Raw genomic sequence first — 20636 nt, forward strand, 5'->3', positions numbered from 1 at the left:
TTTCATTCCAAACAGCCACCAAATCCTTTCTAATGACAAACAATGACTGCTTGCTCAGAACACTTSAAAAGTCTCAGAGAAGTGCTGAGAACCTCCATGTCCCACAAACTTCTAGGGAAGTTAGGAGTTCATTCTTTCTCAGAAGATCCCCAAAATTACCTTTTCTCTTGACATTGAGACAATGAACGATGGAAGTTTCCACATTTTAATTGTAATAATCATCGGACAGATAGCAAACAAAACTACTTATCAGCAATTGGTGATATGCCAAGAAATCTTATAGGAGCAGGAAAGATGACTAATAATCATCACGCAACACAACACATTTTTAATGATTTCCACTCAGATAATGGCTCCTCACACTGTTAGCACTTTTTTTGTCTGTAAGTATTCCTTACCTGAACAAGGCTAAAGCACAAAATATTATGATTTTAAGTAAGGAAGTTTGCAAGAAAAATGTAYATAAATGACAGTGTGTACCTTTCAGGCATACTGAAACCCAGGCTTGTGTCTTGAGATTCACTTTCAAATACTTCCATCTGCAATTTTTAAAAAAGTCACTGTACACCAATTATTTTCTATATGAAAACATAGATTCAGCATGGGAACMAAACTAAGAATGATTATAATAATTTGAAAGACACTGAGTTAGCATATGGATCTCATTGCCACTTACACATTTTGGTGACTGGAACAAAAAGCTATTAATCAATATGTAAAAGCCATAAATTAACATAAACATTAATCATTCTAATACTCCCCCTGTGTCAGACTGATAATTTTTTTTCAGTCTTTCATTCTGACAAATGTGCCTTCAGCTATCAGCTGGTTGACCTTTTTAAACACAATTAAACATTTTGGGCATTGCAAATCTTACATGAAGTAAACATTTTGGAGACAGACAAATATGAATACATTTACGCCGAAAATATGGGCTCTGAAAACATGAGAGCCCCTGCCTCTGATTGTTATTGCATTAGTTGTTAACCAGGGAGCCTAAAATACAGCATGAAATACAGCTGAAACAGATGAAATTCTAGTGTTTCATAAACAGGTTCAATTTGCAGATGAGGGAAAAGACACCCATCTGTTTTACTTTCTGAAACCATTAATTACTTGGGAAAGTGCAACAATATAACTATAGCTGGCCTTGTTTGGAGAAAAAAAGCATAAAAGCCCATAGCAATTTAGCTCTACTACACACTTCACATAAAATTATTGGGGGACAAAAAAGACAGCAAATGCTTTATCACTTTGAAAATTTAAAAGACATGAATTTGTATTATACATACAAAAAGTAAGTTAAGAAAAGGACTTACTTAAGTGTCTCTATATCATAACATCAGACCTTGAATGAATTTAAGTTTGTACATGTGATAAATCATTGTAATCTAGCAGAAAATTGATAAGCCAAGGACCATCAAAAGACTGTTTGGAGYAGCCTCCAGTTCAGCCATGCATAGCAATCTGTCAGCCACGGGGCTCTGTCTGCCCATCCTCCTTAATTAGGGGTGCTGCCTAGTGCAGCATTAGCCACAAATCTTTTGGTTCCAAGAGTTAATAATGTCCTCAGATAGCATGGTCTTAATTAAACATCTTCCAGACATTTTTGCAGACATTCCGGCAATAATCTTGTTTGGTAACAAACTATTAAAAAGAATTGACAGAGAAGAAATATATCAAGTTGTTACAGCAACTGAAGTTATTTGGGCCAGAATTATATGTCTGCAATTAAGGATTCTGTAACTCTGAGCAATTAAAATATCACTTTATTTGAAAACTAATTAATTCTACACACATATTTTTCTCATGACAAACTTTTATGATTGTTTAATTTATTCCATTTTAATTACACTTTAATTAATCTCCTCTTGTATAATACTATACTGTTATTCTGGCATTTGACCAATGAAGACAATAAATTGATTGCAGTTCCGTTGTGCAAGAGCAGAATCTGTCATGCCAGTTTCAACACCACATTTATTTATTTGTCTGTTCTRTTACTTTTCCTTTCCTCCCACAGGGCATAGGAACACGAAACACAGTGCAAATCAGATGACATTTTCTCTTCTATACTTTCTTCTTCAAAGTGTGAAGAATAACAAGAATTTTCAGAATTAAGAAAAAGTATATGTAACATGATATTACATAATAAAACACAATGAACAWTAAATGAATTTATACTTCTAAAATACATCACTTATCAATGACTTATCGATTGATTCCTGATATACAGGACCATCCCAGAGCTGCTAGAAATGGAGTTGTTTCCAKGAACATTAAGATCTGCTCAGGATCTGGCTTGATACAGTCAACAAAAAGGGAGAAAGAGACCAAATCCCATTTTCATACTCATCTTAAAATTAGATTCATTCAGTATCTCAGTAAATTTTACAAGGCACTGCATTTTAATTTTGCATCAAGTAACCTTCAATTCAACTAAAACAGAAGTATATAAATGCTTTTATTACTCTATAAATAGTATATTTGGATTTAACTGATAAAAGAAATACATACAAATATTTATTACAAATGGAGTTCGCAGTGTTGTATTTTATTTTGCTTTGGCCATACTTGAGGTAAAAATAACTGTGGTTTACAGGCAGAAGTCTTCATTTTTCTTTTTAATATGAACATCCCTGAAATTCAGAGTTCTCATTCCTTGCTGGGAGGAGATACTGAGAAGTGACACTTTATGAAGACACAATGAAGCAATCTACTTTTCACGTACTTTTAAAACTTCAGTTTGTGCTCCTAGACGCATGCTTTCTCCTGCTTATGAAAYGTCCCCCTATTGTGTACGCCTCACCATGGGAGAGATGCCATGCAAAGGTAAGCAAATAAATTAAACTACGCTGCAAGTTGAGCTCTGACAGTGCTTCCTAAAATATTTGTTACTTTAGTGACACAGTTTACATTTCACAGAATTAAAAAGACAAGTACGAAATACATTCACAAAACTTMTTCATTTAAAGAAGAATAAAAGATTCTGCACTTCAATGAACCGTCTATGTACTTCACCAGCATATAGTGGGAGATGCATTTATATCAGAATATTGTACATGCATCCTACCCCCATGTTTATATTCTCAACATTTGTTTTGTAACAGTTAAAAAATATMCTTTTAAACTGCACATAGCAAACAAGATGAAGTGATATGAACACAGGAGGGATATTAAATAACCAAGGGCAATTCCTATTTGTGATCTTCTCATGTTTTGAATTCCAGATTTTGGATCTGGATCTATGCCTGCCCAAACTGCCACATGGTATTGGTGAGACTGCTCAAATRAGGGAGGGTTTGCAGGGTCTGTCCATCACACCAGAATTTCATAAAGCATTTCCTCCTTGGGAGGTTTCTGCTTCTGTGTAAACTACAACACATCTCCGAGACCAGGGCTATTACAGGTCCTTCTCTGGAGATGGAGAAACTGGCAGGGACAGTAAGTGACCTACCAAGGTGCCACAGTCCCCAGAACTGGGATTAGGACTCCACTCAYTGACTCCAGGCACAGACTGTCCCTTCCCAGGGACACTATTTTTAACTATTTTAAGAAACAAAGCAATGTGGGCAGGCTGTATTGATTCAGTAAGTTAAAACTTTAAATCCTTATTCAGGTCAGAAAAATCCTCTCAAGGTYAGAAACACATTGCATTTCAGTAAAGACCATTGCTTTTTGCACTTAACGTTTTACTTTCTCCAAGAACCACTTCAGCATTTAAAAGAGAAGAATTAGTGTTACGTACACGACTTTTAAATACATGACTCAAACTGATAGGTTATTAAATGTTTTTATGCTATTAAATATCTCCCAAAATTCAAGTTTAATTACTAATAATAGGTGTCATTTGTCTACTAGGATTCCTATGAAATACATCGTAAGTATTTGAATAAGCCAAGTTATTGGAGAGTAACTTAGTCCAAGAAATTTAGCAGGGATCACTATAATTCCACTGCAAACATGAATTACATTTACAAAGCAAATATTACCTGAATATCAAATGAAAAAATTAATGTTTATTTTAACAGTTTATGCTAAGCTTACACTAAGACATAACCATTCTTTCGTGCCAGTTTGATCACATAACTCCACATCTATTTTGCATAAGCACATAGGGTGCATTCGTTAAATATGCTCATCTCCATGCACAGGAGAATTTGCTCATATATTGCTCAATTTTACATAACAGTTAAATTGTTAATATTAATTAAAAAGCAGTTTCACATTTAACAGGTTGAATAATGATGATGCTTAATTCCCAGCTTCTGGTACTGACTGTTTCCTATCATTGTGATATTCTTTCCAGTTCATTTCTCTATGTTCTAATGAGTAACACTAACTACCATTTCTCAAATGGAGGGAAATAAACCCAAAATTACGGACCAGAGTTACAGGTTACACATTTAATTTCAAGCTTCACTCCTCTCATGCACCATAAATTACCCCTAACTGAAAATGTGGTGAAAAATGCAACACTGTTTCACTGCATTAATTTGAAACTTTGAACAATTCTGCCGTACCTGAACTTGAACTCCCAGCCTTTGAATTTGTGCTGAACAGCCCCCATTGTACCGCACTTTTATGCTGGCAGGAACTGAAGTGTCAATCTTTCATCAGATAATCAGATTATGTCATGTTCTGACCAAATTCATTAGGAAAACTTTTACCAACCCTATTATCTCAAACCAGAAAATCTAGATCAAAGTATAACCGATTTTACAGCACAATAAAACTGTTATAAATATTTAAACACTAATTAAAAGGCTTCTTCTGTTAAAAGTAAATAAATAATTGACAGCTACCTCTGCTTATGAATGCTATCAAATGCAACTATGTTTATACATTTCTAAGAAAACCAGGTTCTATATATGGTGGAGAGTGGGGAGAAAAGCACTTAAAAGTCATTTGAGAAGATGGAGGGTGGCTAGACTTTTAAATCATTTGCCTAAAGTAAGTCACATGGAGTGCTCATTCTAGTGACAAAGCATTAATCCCTGAATGTCTTTGCTAAACTCCATTCACACTGGACAATTGTTATCTACTTCACGCAGATGTGCTGGATGGACACTAAATTCAAAAGGAGAGAAGAAATACTCTTTAAGGAACTCCTACATCRAGATTCATTTCTCAATAAACACAATTGTATTGTAATATATTGTTTTCTTCCTGGAATATGCATGRTCTTGTCTCCCAAAGAGGTAAATAACTGTAGTTAACTTCAGCAGATGTATTTTCTGCTTGTTGATCAGATATGACATCCGCATAAACCAAACACTGAACGCAAGAGTACTAACACCTTCCCTTGTCTCTATTTCAGCTGGATAGCAAGCATGGAAYGAGAGGGAATCAAAGAATTCATATTAATATAATTAACAGCAAGGASCAAGCTTAGACTAATCCATGAGCAGGAGCAGCAACAGGACAGTCATCAATATTGATTTCACATATTTTTCAGTACTACAATCAGATTCTCCATCTGTAACTAGAACTTTGAAAGTATGATAATTTACGGAAAGGAGATTAATTTAGCCATTTTGAGTCAAAGACTTATTTCATAGCTTCATCCCAAATCCTGTATATTGTTAGGATCCCTTTCCCCTTTGAAGACTTAGTGAATGATTGAAGCTTCTACTTTCTGAGAAACAGATAACACAAGACTAGTAATCTGACTCTAAGCCACTGGATAAAGGCAGTTTGTTTCCTCTTAGCCCATCTGTCAACACCTCTTCAGTAATTAGTCCTAATTATTACAAAGGGCTAGCCTCCCATTCGCATTATTAAATCAGAAATAGTATCATAGCCAGGTATCTTTCAACGCCTACCAGACTGGCGACCTTCGATTTCATTGAATCTTCTATCAGTATCCGCCTTTGGAAGAGCCTCGGCAGTAATTTTAGCATCAGCTTCAAAGATGCAGATCCCACAGTGGAATTCCAGGGATGCATTCATAAACACACCCACATCATGTGACAGGAGAGCAAGCAACACAATTGACCTTTGCATTGTTCTCTAAACTCCTGTGATATAAAACACACATTTCTATTTTACACAATGGAACTGCTTTTTGCCTGCGTGCTTCGAAGTACTCCTTTGAACTAAATGCTGATAGGAAGAATAGTGAAACTGTGTATAAAGATGAAGGTCAAATTTTCATTAGGAAAACAATACATCTGAAACTTTTTCTCAGATCAAGAAAAAGTTGCAAGGAGTAAACAGTAACTAAAAATATTCATAAATGTACTCAAGTGTGAGATTTAAAAGGTTTCTTTTGTTTATTTTTGCTGTATAGCTGAAGTGCTTCCCCAGTAAAGTGGAAAACAAAGGATGATGACATCCAAATTTGCAGAACCAAAGCTCAATTAGCTGCGGCTTTAGTCAGACTGCTTTAAGCTCTTTATTTGTGTTAACATTTATTTCACTGAAACAAGAGAAAAGAAGATATTCCTAAGAGCCAAACACTCCATTCCTTTTCATTAAAAGCCAAATGCATTTTGCAATCACATACCTGAGACCATGAGTGAGGATTTGTTTACGGTGGATTTCTCATCAACAGCAGAGCACCACCAGTTCCCTCAGACTCAGTGAGCCGACCTGAGCTACACTCATACAGTTTATGGCTCATGGAAGTATCCCTACTAAAACCTTGTGCCCTGAGTACAGGAGCTACACAGTCTCCATATGAACAAAGCCCACATTCTCTGATTAAAGCAAAGAATGTTTTTATTGATATGGTGAATGTTACAAAAAAAAAATACAGAAGACAATTTCTTTATAAAAAACCTCTACTCAAACACATTTTAAAGAAATTTTCTGTGTTCTATATTGAAGTGAAATAGTGATTTTTTTTTTTCTTATTCTTTGCAGGTCTCCTCTAAGTGCTACAGATGTAATAGAAGAGTGAGCTGGTATATAAACAGCAGTAGGCTAAAGCCTTAGGGGGAGTTGGGCAGCCATGGAACAGGGTGCTTGGGGAGGATGCTCTAAACTGCAGGGCTGCCATCCCAGCTCTGGAGTGTCACTAAATCCCAGTGTCTGGAATAGGGACCATGACCCAAATTCTGGGTCTCTGATCTGTGGATTTTGGTGGGCCCAAAGTCCCTATTGTTTCATTGGCTCAACTTGGCCTACTTGGAACTAGCACAAAGACATCTCAGTAGCACACAGTACTGGAGCATGAAGAAACTACAGATCCAGCTTCCTGCATATTTGTCCYGCATTCCTTCCTGCCAGAGCACTCATGGCACCACACAGCTTCACTGCACCTGGATAGCTTTTCCCTTCTGAGATAATCAAAACTCATTGCCAAGAAAAATAAACATACAAACTTAAAATTCRTTTTCCAAGCTGTACATTTTCCAAATAAATGCAGTGTTAGTGACATGCACAGTAACAGGCAGGCATTTGACTACCAATGGATCAGACTTCATAAYGCATTAATATTTCAGGTATCAACAATGCAGTATTAACACGCTACTATTTTTTTCTTGTCTATCCTTATGAGAATTCAGTGCAGTAACAATAAAACCCTTTAAAAGCAGAACATGGTACGGTACTGAATGGCAGAAAAGTGCCCTGCAAGGTCAGATGATGGGTCCATCCAGCCCAGTATCCAATTTCCACCAGTGCCRTGCTATTTAGAGATAATGTTTTCCTAAAAGACAGAAGCCTGGCTGCTTTTGCAGTCCCTTCCTCCTGCCCCCATACTCCTCCATGCACAATTGCCATACAAATGATGTTACAGGGCATGCAATGTCACTGTTAATTTGCAGTTCTTCTATTTATGAAATTGCCTAATCTCTTTTGAACCTGCTGACATCATTGCCTTCACTACCTACCATGGCAAAAAATTCACTGCCTTCACTGAGTGCCCTCTAGTTCTTACACTGCAGGATTTGGAGGGCAACAGTTTCAGATTTGGCTTTTGGATTGGATTGGATTTTGTAAATCTCAGTGATAATTATCTTTCTGTAAACTAAAAAGTACCAATTTTCAATCTCTCCTCATATGACAGTGGTTCCATATCCCCCAATTGTTTCAGTTGCCATTTTCTACACCATCCCTAACTCCCCTAAACCCATGTGGAAAAGCAGAGAACTGAACATAGTACTTCAGCTATGAGACCAGTGAGGTTTTCTTAGTAGCAGAGTGACATCCTTGATGAGATAAATCTTCACTGATGTCAAAAATCATATGTTACTTTCAAGAGAAAAGTTATTTCTTTCTGCAACAGAGATAATTCCAGCTAATACACCTGGCAGTATTAGAACCTACAGCAAGTTATCTATGTTCTCAATCATTTGGGATTTTTCCTGCAGAACAAGCCAACAGAGAAAAGGCTAAATGTAAGTGTAGTGTCCAAGGATCTACATCCGGAAGAAACAGCTTAATAGCACTTCCTGAAACACCTAGACATCMTGAAATTAAGAATTAAAATCTCAGAGGAACTGATAATCTTTGACCATCCAAGCCTAGSAGACTGCTGCCCTACACCACTGTGTACCTTTCAGGGAAGAATTTAAAAAGTCCTATCTGCTCTACATTAGTGCTTGAGAACTCTAGTCCATTTCTATTGCTGTAAGCCTTGTAGCTTCCACTGCCAATGTGAGCCAAAATCCTTCTTATATATCATGCTAGGAGCTGCTTCTCTTCATTCCCAGCTAGATGCACTTAAATGGCACGTTTTCCAGTAAAACAAACAATTCCCTATCTTAAGGTTACTTTGTATAATCCAGAAATGTTGGAGCAACAATGGATTGCCTTGATTTTCATTCAATGTCATTATTCCATGGAAGTAAAAGTGTTTGAGTCAAAGAGAGGCAGCAATAAAAGCATATGTGTACAATGTAATCTCAAAAAATAACAGAAATCAGAGTCCAGCAGGAGGAACAAAAGGAAATATATCTTTGTTTCCAGCTGCATGAGCCACCAGAGCACTGAGGAGACAGTGCTGAAATCTCCCCAAAACTGTGCACGACAGCGCTGCAATGTAACCACAGCCTTGCCTTGGCCTCACTTGGGCCACCACGTGCCCAAGTCTACCAGCAAGACTCAAGTGGGACACAGGAGACACACCTCCCTGGGAACACCCGAAAATGTCTCTGTCTCAAACAGGCAATGAGATGGATGGATCTCAGGACCTTTATCTGGCAGTTTTGCTCAAGTGCAAAAAGATGAGGTCCCATGTTCCCAAAGAAGTCCTCACAAGAAGAAATGTGATATGGGTTTCATGACATGGTTAGCAAACAACCTCTGCAAAGCATATATTCATTTTTAGATACTGCAAATCAAATTGTTTTGTAGGAATGCACTTCTACAGTTTCCCCATAAAGAAATTATTCACACAGTAAAGATGTTCACACAAATTGTCAACAGGCATGGCACATTAACTTACCAACTGACTTTAGCATTCTCAGAAGACAAAAGTCTTCATTATAATGTGTTTTGTATAAAACCAAGACTACAGTTAACCCTGCAAGGTCTCTGGTATGTTCCTTTGTCAAATCTGCAAGTACTASTTTCACGGAAGAAGCCTGTGCCAAAGTACATTATACCTACTATGGCAATAAATTCTTCATGGATGAGGTTTTATACATAAATTACCTTCATTTGCAGTCTCTGAATGCTCTTCTAAATTTTATGGGATAATATGAATTATGAGCACCTATGTATTTCTTGTAGGTATACTGTGAGACAGGTTTTTTCTACTACTTGCATAGGATTATAGAAGTGAGTTATACTKTACACCTCTCTCCCCCCACCCTTGTTGAACAAATGTGATAACACAGACCAGTCAGTTGCTYATGAGAAGTGTTTGGTCTCTTATAAAGATATATATGGATTAATTAGTCTAACTAGGATTAAATGTGAATCACATGGTGAAACAAAAGCATTAAAAATCAGAAAGGTTTTTTCTAAACCTTATAATCTTAGATTTCTCAGACTTGGTTATTTCTTGGTTTAGTTATTGGTACATTTATGGTTTGGCAAAATAACTACTTTAAAATAAACTGTACATTTAAAGAGCACAATTTATATTTATTTGAAGTAACCATCATAATCTTTACAAAACTTGGCTGGATTTCAGTGGCTGGGCTTTATGTATTTTGCTGGTTCTGCTGGATTTTCCAAACCCTAGAGATGTGGGAATGGAATGAATCTGTTCACTGTTATTATTAGTCTCTAGTAAATACTGTTGGTGACCCACTGGAACCTAAATCCTAGCCATTCTTCACATTTCTGTTGGAGACTGGGTGCTTTGGACTCACTCAATACACAACATTTSCCTCAGAAGCAAGGTTCCAGGCTTCCACAGGAGCTCTTCTTTCACAAATCACTAGAAATGTGAAATGGCAAAGTCTAACCCCACTATCTGAAACAGCTTAGTAGTTTCAAAGCCTTCACAAGAACAGGTCCAGGATCAGTCACTTTTCCAAAAGGACACATCCCTGGTCAGCTGTACTGAACAGCACCTACTCACAGCTGCTGAACCTGAGAGGCTACAGACATCAGGAATGGTACATGTGGTGTGGGAATGCTTGCCCTGCTCCCATGACAGGGGGTGAAGGATCAGGCAAGAAGGCTCATAACAAGATCAGACAAAAGAGAAAACACTGAATCATATTAAAGTAATTACCAGAAAATAAGACTTCTGCAAAATATTTGCAATCAGCTTGCTGGAGCCTTCAGGCTCAGTCTTGCACTGGGCTGCCTGTAGCAGCACCACCCCAGGAGGCGCTCCAGGAAGAACGGCTGACTCAGTCACAGTTCCTCCCTGGCTCCTTCCTCCCCCATGGCAGAACAAATAACTGCACCCTGTCCCACCACAGCACTCCCACGTTATTCCGAACCAGCCTGACAGTACAGAAAGCCACAGCCCTGYTCCCCCTCTGCTTGCCCTACTTCTGGGACAGTAAGGGAAGGAGCAAGCATGTAGACCCCACTGTCTTTTCACTGCATTGTCTCTCTTCTCCCATCTCCCTCCATCCAAAACTGCTGCTAAAGCAGCCATATGGGACATATTTACTTCTCACTCCTGCCCTGGGGTGCTACTAGGAACAGGAATAATCTAGCACGGAGATAGCATCAGTATGAAAGAGAAGAGAATCCTAGTTAGGAAGAACATATGTCGTCACTAGATAATGATAACCACATTTAATGGGCACAAGCACGAAGGCATGAATTTCAGACATTTTCCCCTTATTTTAAAAAATAGAGGCTTATTATAAAAATGCCCAATTATACCATCAGGCAGTATACAATATTATACAAAATCACTACAATTAAATGTTAAGTGCTGATTTCAATTATTTAGCAGTGGAGCAATAAAATAAACAAATGCCTTTAAAATTATATTTTCATAGAGAAATCACGGAATAAAAAAGCGGCTAAAAAAATGACCTGTCAGGACCTTAGACATCCCATGATAAGGTTTAAGCTACAAGGATTCTCAGATCCATTTTTTTTTTTGCTGCAAGCTTACAGTGGAGCTAGTATATGGGAAAAGAGTGAATTCYTGCCCTGACTGGATTAGTTGCCATGTCACCTTACAATTACACACTTGGGAAAAACAAAGGCACATATAGAGACTAAAAATAGTGAAGATCTGAAGCAGTGAGACAGTTCAATCCACAGTGGCCATGTCTACACATGCCCCTCCACTAAAGGACCTAGGCTGTCTTCATTAGTGTTGGGGAACCTTGCGAGATTATATTAAAGAATAGTTTTAATTGAAAAAAATAGTTCCAARACATAATCTTTCTTAAGAAACAGCATCCAAATCACTGGAAACAAAGGACTTTCCCAGCAGACATTCTCAATAATCTATCTGTCATAGACAAGGGRAAAAAGGCTCCCATAATAAATATTACTAACTCAGTTCTGGGGCTAAGTAACACTCTAGGACAAACATTGATAAAAACAACCAGCAAGCAGGAGTAAAGATGTGGCAAACCAGGTGCTATACTGGCCTTAAGCAGGATACAGTACAGGCTGTCCAGGGACAGGACTCTGTCAGCCAGTATGGCCATGTATGGCCATGCCATCTTTCCTTTCTTCTCGGTGTAACTGATGTTACATAAAGGAAAGACCTCCAGCACAGCTCCAGATTTGCAAGGCTCAAGTGCTGTCAGTGTGTCAGACTCACCATTACAGGGCAAAATAAYGGGTGGATGCAGAGCCTCTAGACTGCCTTCACTGCAACTGTTCCTTGCAGAAGTTGGGATAGATGACACTGAACAATTCTTCACATTGTCATTACATTGAGAATTCTTCTGTTAAAAAAAAAAGAAGAATACAGTCCACTTCCATTCATGTTTCTGACAAACTTTTGTTTTTCTATACAGATGTTCAGCTAAGCAAAAACGGAGCTGGAAATGTCCAGTTCAAACTACATTTCCTATAAACTAAATATGGCTGATTAATCCTCACTTCCTTTACATCCTTGTTTAGCAAGAACAAAACAAAACTTGTTGGAGAACACATTTTAAGGCAGGAATAATGACCCTTCCCAACAACGCAGTTCCATTTTTATTGCAAATAAAACAACCCTGAAGGCCTTCCATTAGCTCCAGAGGTTGGGAGGGAGTGGGAAGAATGATGTGTTACGCTACAATGGAGGAAGTACATACGCCAACTGGAAAAACGGACTATAAAAAGCTTTTCTTACACAAACACGAGGAAGCAACCAACACCCTCAATTGTTGAAGTGAAAGGAGGGAGGCCTAAACACACAACTAGAAAAAAAAAAATAAATTAAAAAAGTCCTGCGTGTATCACATGTTCCCAATTACTCTCAGATTTGAGAGGCTGGTTTGGTAAGGTCAAACTGTAACCAACAGCAGAAGAGCACAAATGCTGGGTAACTGTAGCAGGCTGGAAACGCTGCTGCTCAGACTGTCACCTGTTTTTTCAGCACTGCACTATGGAATCTCTCCCTCGCTGCAACCTACTGCAAGTCTGGTGAGGAGCCCTCTGCAGCTGGAATGAGAGCTCAGAGTGCAAAAGCCAGGCCACAGTGCTGTGTTTCAGGAAAGGTGTGTGCCAGCAGGGCTTCTGCTCCAAGGGCTTTGTGAACCTGCAGCATCCCCAGCTGCACGTCAGGGATACATCCCCTCCARTCAGCACAGGAACATGGTTCACCCAACTGGGAACCAGTGTGGCATTATCTTGTATGTCAGAAAACAAAATAATCAACATGTCTAACACCGGAGCACGAATTCAAAATACAGCGTCAGAAGGTCAAATAGGCCCATAACAGAAAATTTATTAGCAAATAGCTAAATGCTGGCAGGCCAGAGATACAAATTCTGACAAAGCAGACTGAAGAAAAAGGAGGTGGACAGTGAAGTTGGCTGCACTGATTTTACTTCCTTTGGACAGACTGCTACCTGGGCCTTTGCACTGGGCAATACTCAGCTGGAACCAGCCTTCACTGATACAGGCTCACACACTTCCATGTCCTAAGGGACAGCCCCATACATCACAGTATTCTGATCCCTAGCAGCATAMATCCTCTAAGAGAAATACAACCAAAAAAAGCTCCCATGATAATCTATTGCTACTTCAGTAGTCTCATATTTTTCCATAAAGGTAATTTTCTTTGTCCATGAACATTGACTCCAGACATTTAGCAAAGTCATAACCCTCTAGTTGCAGAGCTTGAAATCGTCAACAATCACTTAGTGTAATGGAGCTAGGTCAGAATGTAGATACACAGTCCAGAGATTCTACTAGTCCTTACAATAGCATTGCTTCCCCAGTCAGACACTGTATGAAAGGACAGTAAAGGTAGAGGTTTGGCTAAGCAATGAACCTGTAGCTTCAAAGTAATTTCACTTCGAAATTTCTTACAACTTATAAATGACTACAAATTCAAACCAGAGAAGTCATCACACAATATTTGAGTGGAAGCAGATAGCCCACATTCTCTCCTGCCCCCAGAACATATCAAGTTGTTTTGGAATTTTTTAAAATAACAAGAAACACACTAAACACTTGGACAATACAGACCTACCAACCTGGGATAAAACTAYATTCTTCTTCCCCTGCTGCTTACTTAGGGAAGGTGTTAGCATTGCTTTGCCCAGAACACACACACAGCAACACAGCTTAGCATTTCAAACACCAGCAGAGTCAACACAGAAGAAACCAGCCTGCTTTGTCCCCGGCATTAATGATCAATGCAAAACAGGATACTGGATTCTCGAGTATGTTTTCTTTATTTTGCAGAAGGCACTTGGAGTTCTGATAAGCTATTCTCCCCCCAGATTCAAACTGAGAATTCATGGCTTTACAGAAATCTGCTCAGACAGGGCTCTGAACACCTCATTTCTAGATGGCTCCAATTCTCCCACCTTTATGTCTCTACTCACTTTATCTCATTGTTTGGGTGGGTTTGTGGTGGCTGCTGTTGGTTTTTTTCACATTAAGCATGTCCATGGGTCTCTCCCCAACGCACGCTGTGTACACTCAAAGACTTTAATACATCTTGTTTGCAGCTCTACTTTTCCCGCCTAACACTGAATATGACGTTTCTTTTCCCAAATTGTGTCACTGCTTTCTCACAGTAAAACCAGCATTGTGAACTGCCAACTGACTCCTGACAATTTATTTATATGTGCAGGGCATCATGCAACYCTACAATGTGAATTAAGAAAAAATAATCTTCAAGCTTATATAATTTTCCTTTTTCTAGTTGTTAAGAAGTTATTTTCTTGATATTCAAACTCAAATCTTGACGATAGAGACTTGATTTTAAGAAGAGGCAAGCAAAAATTTCTCATCAACTGAGCAAGGTGTGCTGTGCTTCTGGGCACACATTACAGTATCTTTTTCGCATCACACCTACTCTACAAAATATACAAAACACTGTGCAAGTGATAGTTTTGTCAGCCACCAGCTAATCAAATGAAAAATTATTAGGCTTAGAAAAATAATAAAAGCAGAAGCCAGCTGTGCATTTGTTGGATGAAAATCCCAGTGTCTCCCATGTTAGCTCATGTGTATTTCAATTTCTGGGAAGAAAATAATGGGAGTTTCTCCACCCTTTCTCATGTGAGCCATAAAAYAGATTTATTACCTAGGATATATTCTGTGTTTTCTCCTGAGGAAAAAAGAAAGTGGTGGAACAAGTTCATTTTTTTCCCTTCTACAACAAGGATTTTCTTTATAATAAACACAGAGCTTAATTTTGGTATCATATGGCCCTTCTATTTAATGCTCTGGTCACACTTTTTGCCTTTCTAAATCTTGAATTGTTGCATTTTCATTTCAGTGGGGAATCTACAGCTGCTCCAGCTGTCTGAGTGTGAAAAGTCTGTCCTAAGATTCCTATCTTGTGTGTTTTAAAGCAATATCCTTCCCTCCCCTAAATCAAAGAAATTTAGAATCTACTGAAAAACTATGGAATAACTAAAACAAAAAGAAAAGCTAAACGTAAGTCTATGTTTCTTTTCAAATAKTTCTTGCTCAGTTTTACCTTACACCCAACTTTCACCCAGCAGCTCTGGGGAACTAAGGCTGCAGTCTCAAAAGTTGTACAAATAACTCTTTACAAATAACTATTTTTTTTACTGTAATGGTCACCTTCTGACCTTTAAAAATAAATCATGAAAGAGAAAATTTGGTAACTGAAAGGGTTTTTTTGCTCCTAAGACTCCTATTTGCTCACAGTATGATGTTACACCACTAAAGACTTGTGCTGGTAAATCCATTTATAGAAAAGGTGACTTCCCCTGTACCTTTCACAATGAAGAGACTGATTCCTATTTAAAATGTTTCTGAATCGTGATACAGCCTGGATACTCCAATTTAGTGGTCTAGAAACTCTCAAGGCTAATATACAAGACTAAACTTTTTTAAATGACATCCAGTAACACTTTTTAAAAGTAAATYTGTTGACTCCAATATTTGTAGCCTAAACGTGCTTTGCAATCTCCCATCACTAACCAGCACTTATTGTTTAATGAATCACTTTTCTCAACACGGCAAACCTGACATCTCTCAAAGTTTCAGTTCCTTCAAATAATCCCATGATATATGGGCATTTACACGAAGTCATAAATGCCAATGAGACAATTTTTGAAATGATGAGCTATGCCATCATTAGCTGCATGTAATTAAAATGCACCATCGGAAGTGCAATCATTGCAGTTGTGAAATTATTTTATTGCTTATGAAAAGGTAAATATTGCACTTTTAATGATACAGCTGTGCCAGCAAAGAGCTCAAAAGGAAGCTGGCTAAGTTGGATGAAAAATTGTGCAGTTTTTTTKGTAGATTTGTTTCATTCTCACTGTTCTGTGATCACCTACCCTGCTCCATAGAGACCATTAATTCGGAAAATAAAACTTCAGTAGCTGAAGCAGTTTTCAAACTATTACTAATCTGAATTCCTTCACTTGTACTACCAAGCATATTCTAGTGCAGTCAAACTGCATTCTTAAAAARACAGCATAAATCCATCCACAAAGGTATTTTGGGGAGCAAAACACTATTACTGCCACTAGACTTGCCTTTTTCCTTCATGAAGACATGCAAACACGATAAATATGTGTTGAGATTCCAAGTTTGTACAAAARAAATRTATCAGCATTAAAACTCAGAATGAGGTTTGTACAAAAGAAATGTATCAGCATTAAAACTCAGAAAAAGCAAAGTTCAACATTTTTTAAAATCATTACTAAGTTTGTCTTGACAATCCCAGAAATATCACTAGTATGCATCCWTAATCCAGCTGCAGCAAGACAATTWATTACAGAAGAGCAGTCATTGTAGCTATTTTACCCAATGAAGACTTCATGGAATATAATTTTGAAAAATCAGAATCTTCAGGGTTAAATTTCCCATATGAGCTAATTAGCAAAGACTGGTTTACAGTTACTCCTGATCCAATGAAAYGGTACATTGTTATGGCTGAGCTTGCAGAGGAATAATACTCAAATTAAAAATAAGCGTAAACCCGAATCATAATACAGCTTGATGTACTACATGGTAGAGAGCCAAAAAAAGTGTCTCTTTAGAATGTAAGAACATATATGGGTCACTAGTTTAACATTTCTTTGCAAAAAGAAACTCACAGTATTTTAAAATGCTCAGRAAAGGTGTAACTCCTTAGTCAACAGATCTGCTCCCTAAATACCTTACAACTCCGACATTGCCATTCCAGTGCTTAAAAATAAGTCTCTACACCAATTAACCAAAAATCAGACAATCTGTCTGATATTAGAAACCGGCATCTATTCCAGGGCATGCACCAACATAATTTTCATCTGCAGAATCTTTATAACTGATAATGACACATCCAAGCCAGAACAAACAGAGTTAGATTTGCTGATCACAGGATATTTTTAAAACAARAAAAAAATAGTTTACCTGYAAATYAATAAAAATGTTAATAGGAATCATTAAAAAACAAGAAGTTACTCCAGTAGCTTTAAAAAAAATCTAGTAATTTAGTTAAAAATAAAATTATACTTCCTGTAACATAGGCAGACAGGACACATTTTAAATTACATTTCCCAGTCACGCAGCCCTCGCTATAAGCTTCACAGAAATGCTGCTAAAATCGGGGATTACTGGAAGGAGCTTCAGCAGAACGATACGTCACAAAGAGACTATGCTAAAAAGTATGGCAAAATGCTTTTCAAAACTCAGAGGAAAAAGTTACACATATATTTCCATCTCRTCTTGTCTGTTTTTTCCAGAGCACACGTCATGCCTGCTTTTTACCTTTCTCATTTAAAAACGAAGCTGCTGAAWCTGGAACAGGGATTATTTCCTACTCTAAACTGTCATTTAAAGGAGTCGTACAAKGCATTTTTTCTTATTTCAAACAACCAGTACTACTGAGGAGAAAAACACACAGCAGAGGAATGCCGGTGTCGGCAATCAGTGCGAAAAGYCCCCAAGCACTGCGGGATGCATTGGCAACAAAGCGGCCGCGCTGGCCGAGCCGGTGACAGGCGCTAGCCCGCCGCAGGACCAGGCTGCCACCAGAGGGCGACAGCGAGAGAGCCAGCTCTGAGCCCACACCGGGCTGATCAGAGCTACAGCTCGAACCAGTTGATAAATACAGTATTATTTTTTATATTACCATATTATACTAAACGATGTTTTCTTTTGTAAATGCTTTCAACTGAAAGGTATTAAAGCATTTTTAGGTGTTCCTGAGGACTGCCGCTACACTTTTTGCAAAATGGTGGGGAGAGAACCACCTGAGGCCATGCCTTCCCTGGGCAGAACCGTGTTCAGTACTCAGCCAGTGCTGCTCCCTGCCTTACCTTAAGCAGTGTCAATGTCACTTTAATACCTAAAAAAATACTTGTACTGCTCATAAAAGTACAACTCTCTTACAGAGAGTTATAAAAGTCAGTACATTACAACTGTGAGCTCCATTAGCACTAGTTTGGTGTTGATATTGATGTCTGATAAGGTGTATCCTGAACTCAAGGCACACATACTTGTGTCACCGTGCCAGAGGCTCCTACATGGGCTGTTCAGGCAAACTGCTGTAGAGTATCAAGGAGATGCAGACCCTAATCAAACTATCACTTTTCTCGAGCGGATGCTTCCCTTCAGCCAGAGATGAGGCATCTCCCTTACCGCCCTGGCTTGGGCTTCTTCCCACCGCCACTGGAATAGGATTGTGTGGGGTTCTGCAGGGCCGTGTGAGGCTCTGAGGGACCGTGAAGGTCTCTGGGGCCATGAAGGGTCGCACAAGGTTCTGAGAGACCATGAGTGGCTTTGCGGAGCAGTGCGGGGCCGCGCGGGGCTCTGAGGGTCTGTGGGGCTGTGAGGGGCTCTGGGACCCTAAGTGGCTCTGAGGGGCCTGCTGGTCTATGAGGGGCCGTTCGGCGCTCTGAGGGGCTGTGAGTGGCTCTGATGGGCCGTGAGTGAGGGGCTCTGGGGCCGTGCGGGTCTGTGAGAGGCTCTGAGGGGCTCTGAGGGGCCACGCGCCGCGGGCGGGAGGTGACGCTGCCCACACCGCGCGCCCCGCACGAGACGTCCGAGCTTCCACCGCGCCGTTGCCGTGGCGACGCCCCGCGCATGCGCCCATCGCCACCGCCTCCTCCGGTCCGCGCAGCGGCGCCGCGCCGGTGACAACGGAGCTCTCCCGGTCCCACCCGGCGCCGCCGCCGCCTCCCCYGCGGCCGAGCGCGGAGTCCCCCCATCCTCCCTCCCCCTCGCTCACCGAGGGCCCCTCCGCTCGGCGGGGTGGGAACGTGACAGCGATGATTCGGCGATCACCGCGGAAGACAGGCGGACACGGAGGAGCGCCGAWCCCCGCGCATGACGTCACAGGGCCGGCGGGAGGCGCGCATGCGTTTGTGTGCCCGGCGGGTCGCGGCTGAGGGACGGGGATGGCGGGGTCTCTATCAGGAATCCCGCTCAGGGGAATCCGCCCTGGCCCCCGCGCAACAGCCCCGCTCTGAGAGCCCTGCCAGGGGCTTGGCTTCCGTAACCGGGAGGACTCTGCCTCCACCGGGAGCCCAAGCGTGTCAGTGTGCTGTGGGGCCACACACGRGCTCTGGCCCAGCCGGGAAGGGCTCGGTGCCGGGCTGTTGCTGCCATCGAGCTTTCCAGCCCGTGTGTGGCTCGGGCGATTCCCCACAGCTGGCTGGGAAGGCCGAGCAGTGAGGTGCGCCTTGGGCTATGGTCGGGTTCTTTACCATTCTGCTTGCATAGCATCCCTTTATCAGGTGCTGTGCTGAGCATGACACTCCTGAAGTCATTTGCCTTTCCGGCAGCCACTGACAACCTTGAACAGGCCCCTGTTACTCTCCAGGTACACCAAACTTGCTCAAGAAAAGCAAACTCATGTGCTTGTGTCACCTCTCTAGGAGTTAGAAGCCATGTCATTTATGTAGTTTTTCAGAAGGCTATGCAGCTATAATTACAGCTAGAAAGCTTGATACTGCATAAAACCTGTTTTTCAGTTTTCCAACCATTTTTGCCTATGGAGCCAGAGTCCTTCAAAGCTAAATTAAATCTAGTGCTGTTAAATGAGTGCTGTTCTGTTCCACTTCTATTGATGCAAACACAGGCATGGAGATTTGTGAGTTTGGGAAGGTAAACCTGGAACTTGCTTTTCTACTCATCAGCTTTCTCAGCAGTAGGAACATTGATTCCTAAATCCTTGCTCTAAAGGGCTTTCAATGGCATTCAGTGGCTGTGAGAGCACAGTACACTGAGGAGGTTATGTCTCTCATTATTAGGAATGTCCTAAGYACAGATAAATACATTCTGCATTGTAAAATGCACAAATACAGCCCCCTATTTCCCTYCATGTTTTGCTGAAATGATTTAAACCAAGAGATTTAGAGCAGCAGATCATTGCTATAAATTGCTATGCATAAYGGAACCACATGTGCTGTATAGTTCCAGGTCTTTTAATTTGTTAGGAGCTAAATGTTTATTAGAATATGGTACAGTCAATATTCCCTACAGTTGCCTTGGAAATTAAATACCCCTTTCACAATGCAAAGATAATCAGTTGTATTGCAAGATAAGGTGGTTAGCAGAATTCAAGARTGACAGAATCCAATTAATTTAACATGAATTAATGCAAGATCAAATTTATGGCAGTTGGATGCAGTTTTTAATTGAAAGTTCCATTACAGCATGYTTTTACATGT

General features: G+C 39.8%; 1 protein-coding gene across 4 annotated transcripts in view; it reads right to left on the minus strand.

Moving 5' to 3' along the window:
- GNB1L (G protein subunit beta 1 like) overlaps positions 1–19302 on the minus strand; it is a 41420-nt gene extending 22118 nt beyond the window's left edge. Inside the window, exons 1-2 of one of the 4 annotated variants that reach the window (XM_057369054.1) lie at positions 5826–5952; position 5277 (exon numbers count right to left, since the gene is read on the minus strand). In XM_057369054.1, coding sequence (XP_057225037.1) covers position 5277; positions 5826–5948 — 124 coding nt within the window. In that variant the 5' untranslated portion in view covers positions 5949–5952. Of the gene's footprint in view, positions 1–5276; positions 5278–5825; positions 5953–12145; positions 12273–19192 lie in introns of those variants that run through there. The other 3 variants (XM_057369053.1, XM_057369052.1, XM_057369051.1) reach the window with 3 other exon arrangements.
- Between the last annotated feature and the right edge of the window lie 1334 nt (positions 19303–20636).

This window comes from Malurus melanocephalus, unplaced genomic scaffold (assembly GCF_030028575.1).
Source record: "Malurus melanocephalus ecotype Western Australia unplaced genomic scaffold, MMel_1.1 scaffold_102, whole genome shotgun sequence".
Taxonomy (NCBI): Eukaryota; Metazoa; Chordata; class Aves; order Passeriformes; family Maluridae; genus Malurus; species Malurus melanocephalus.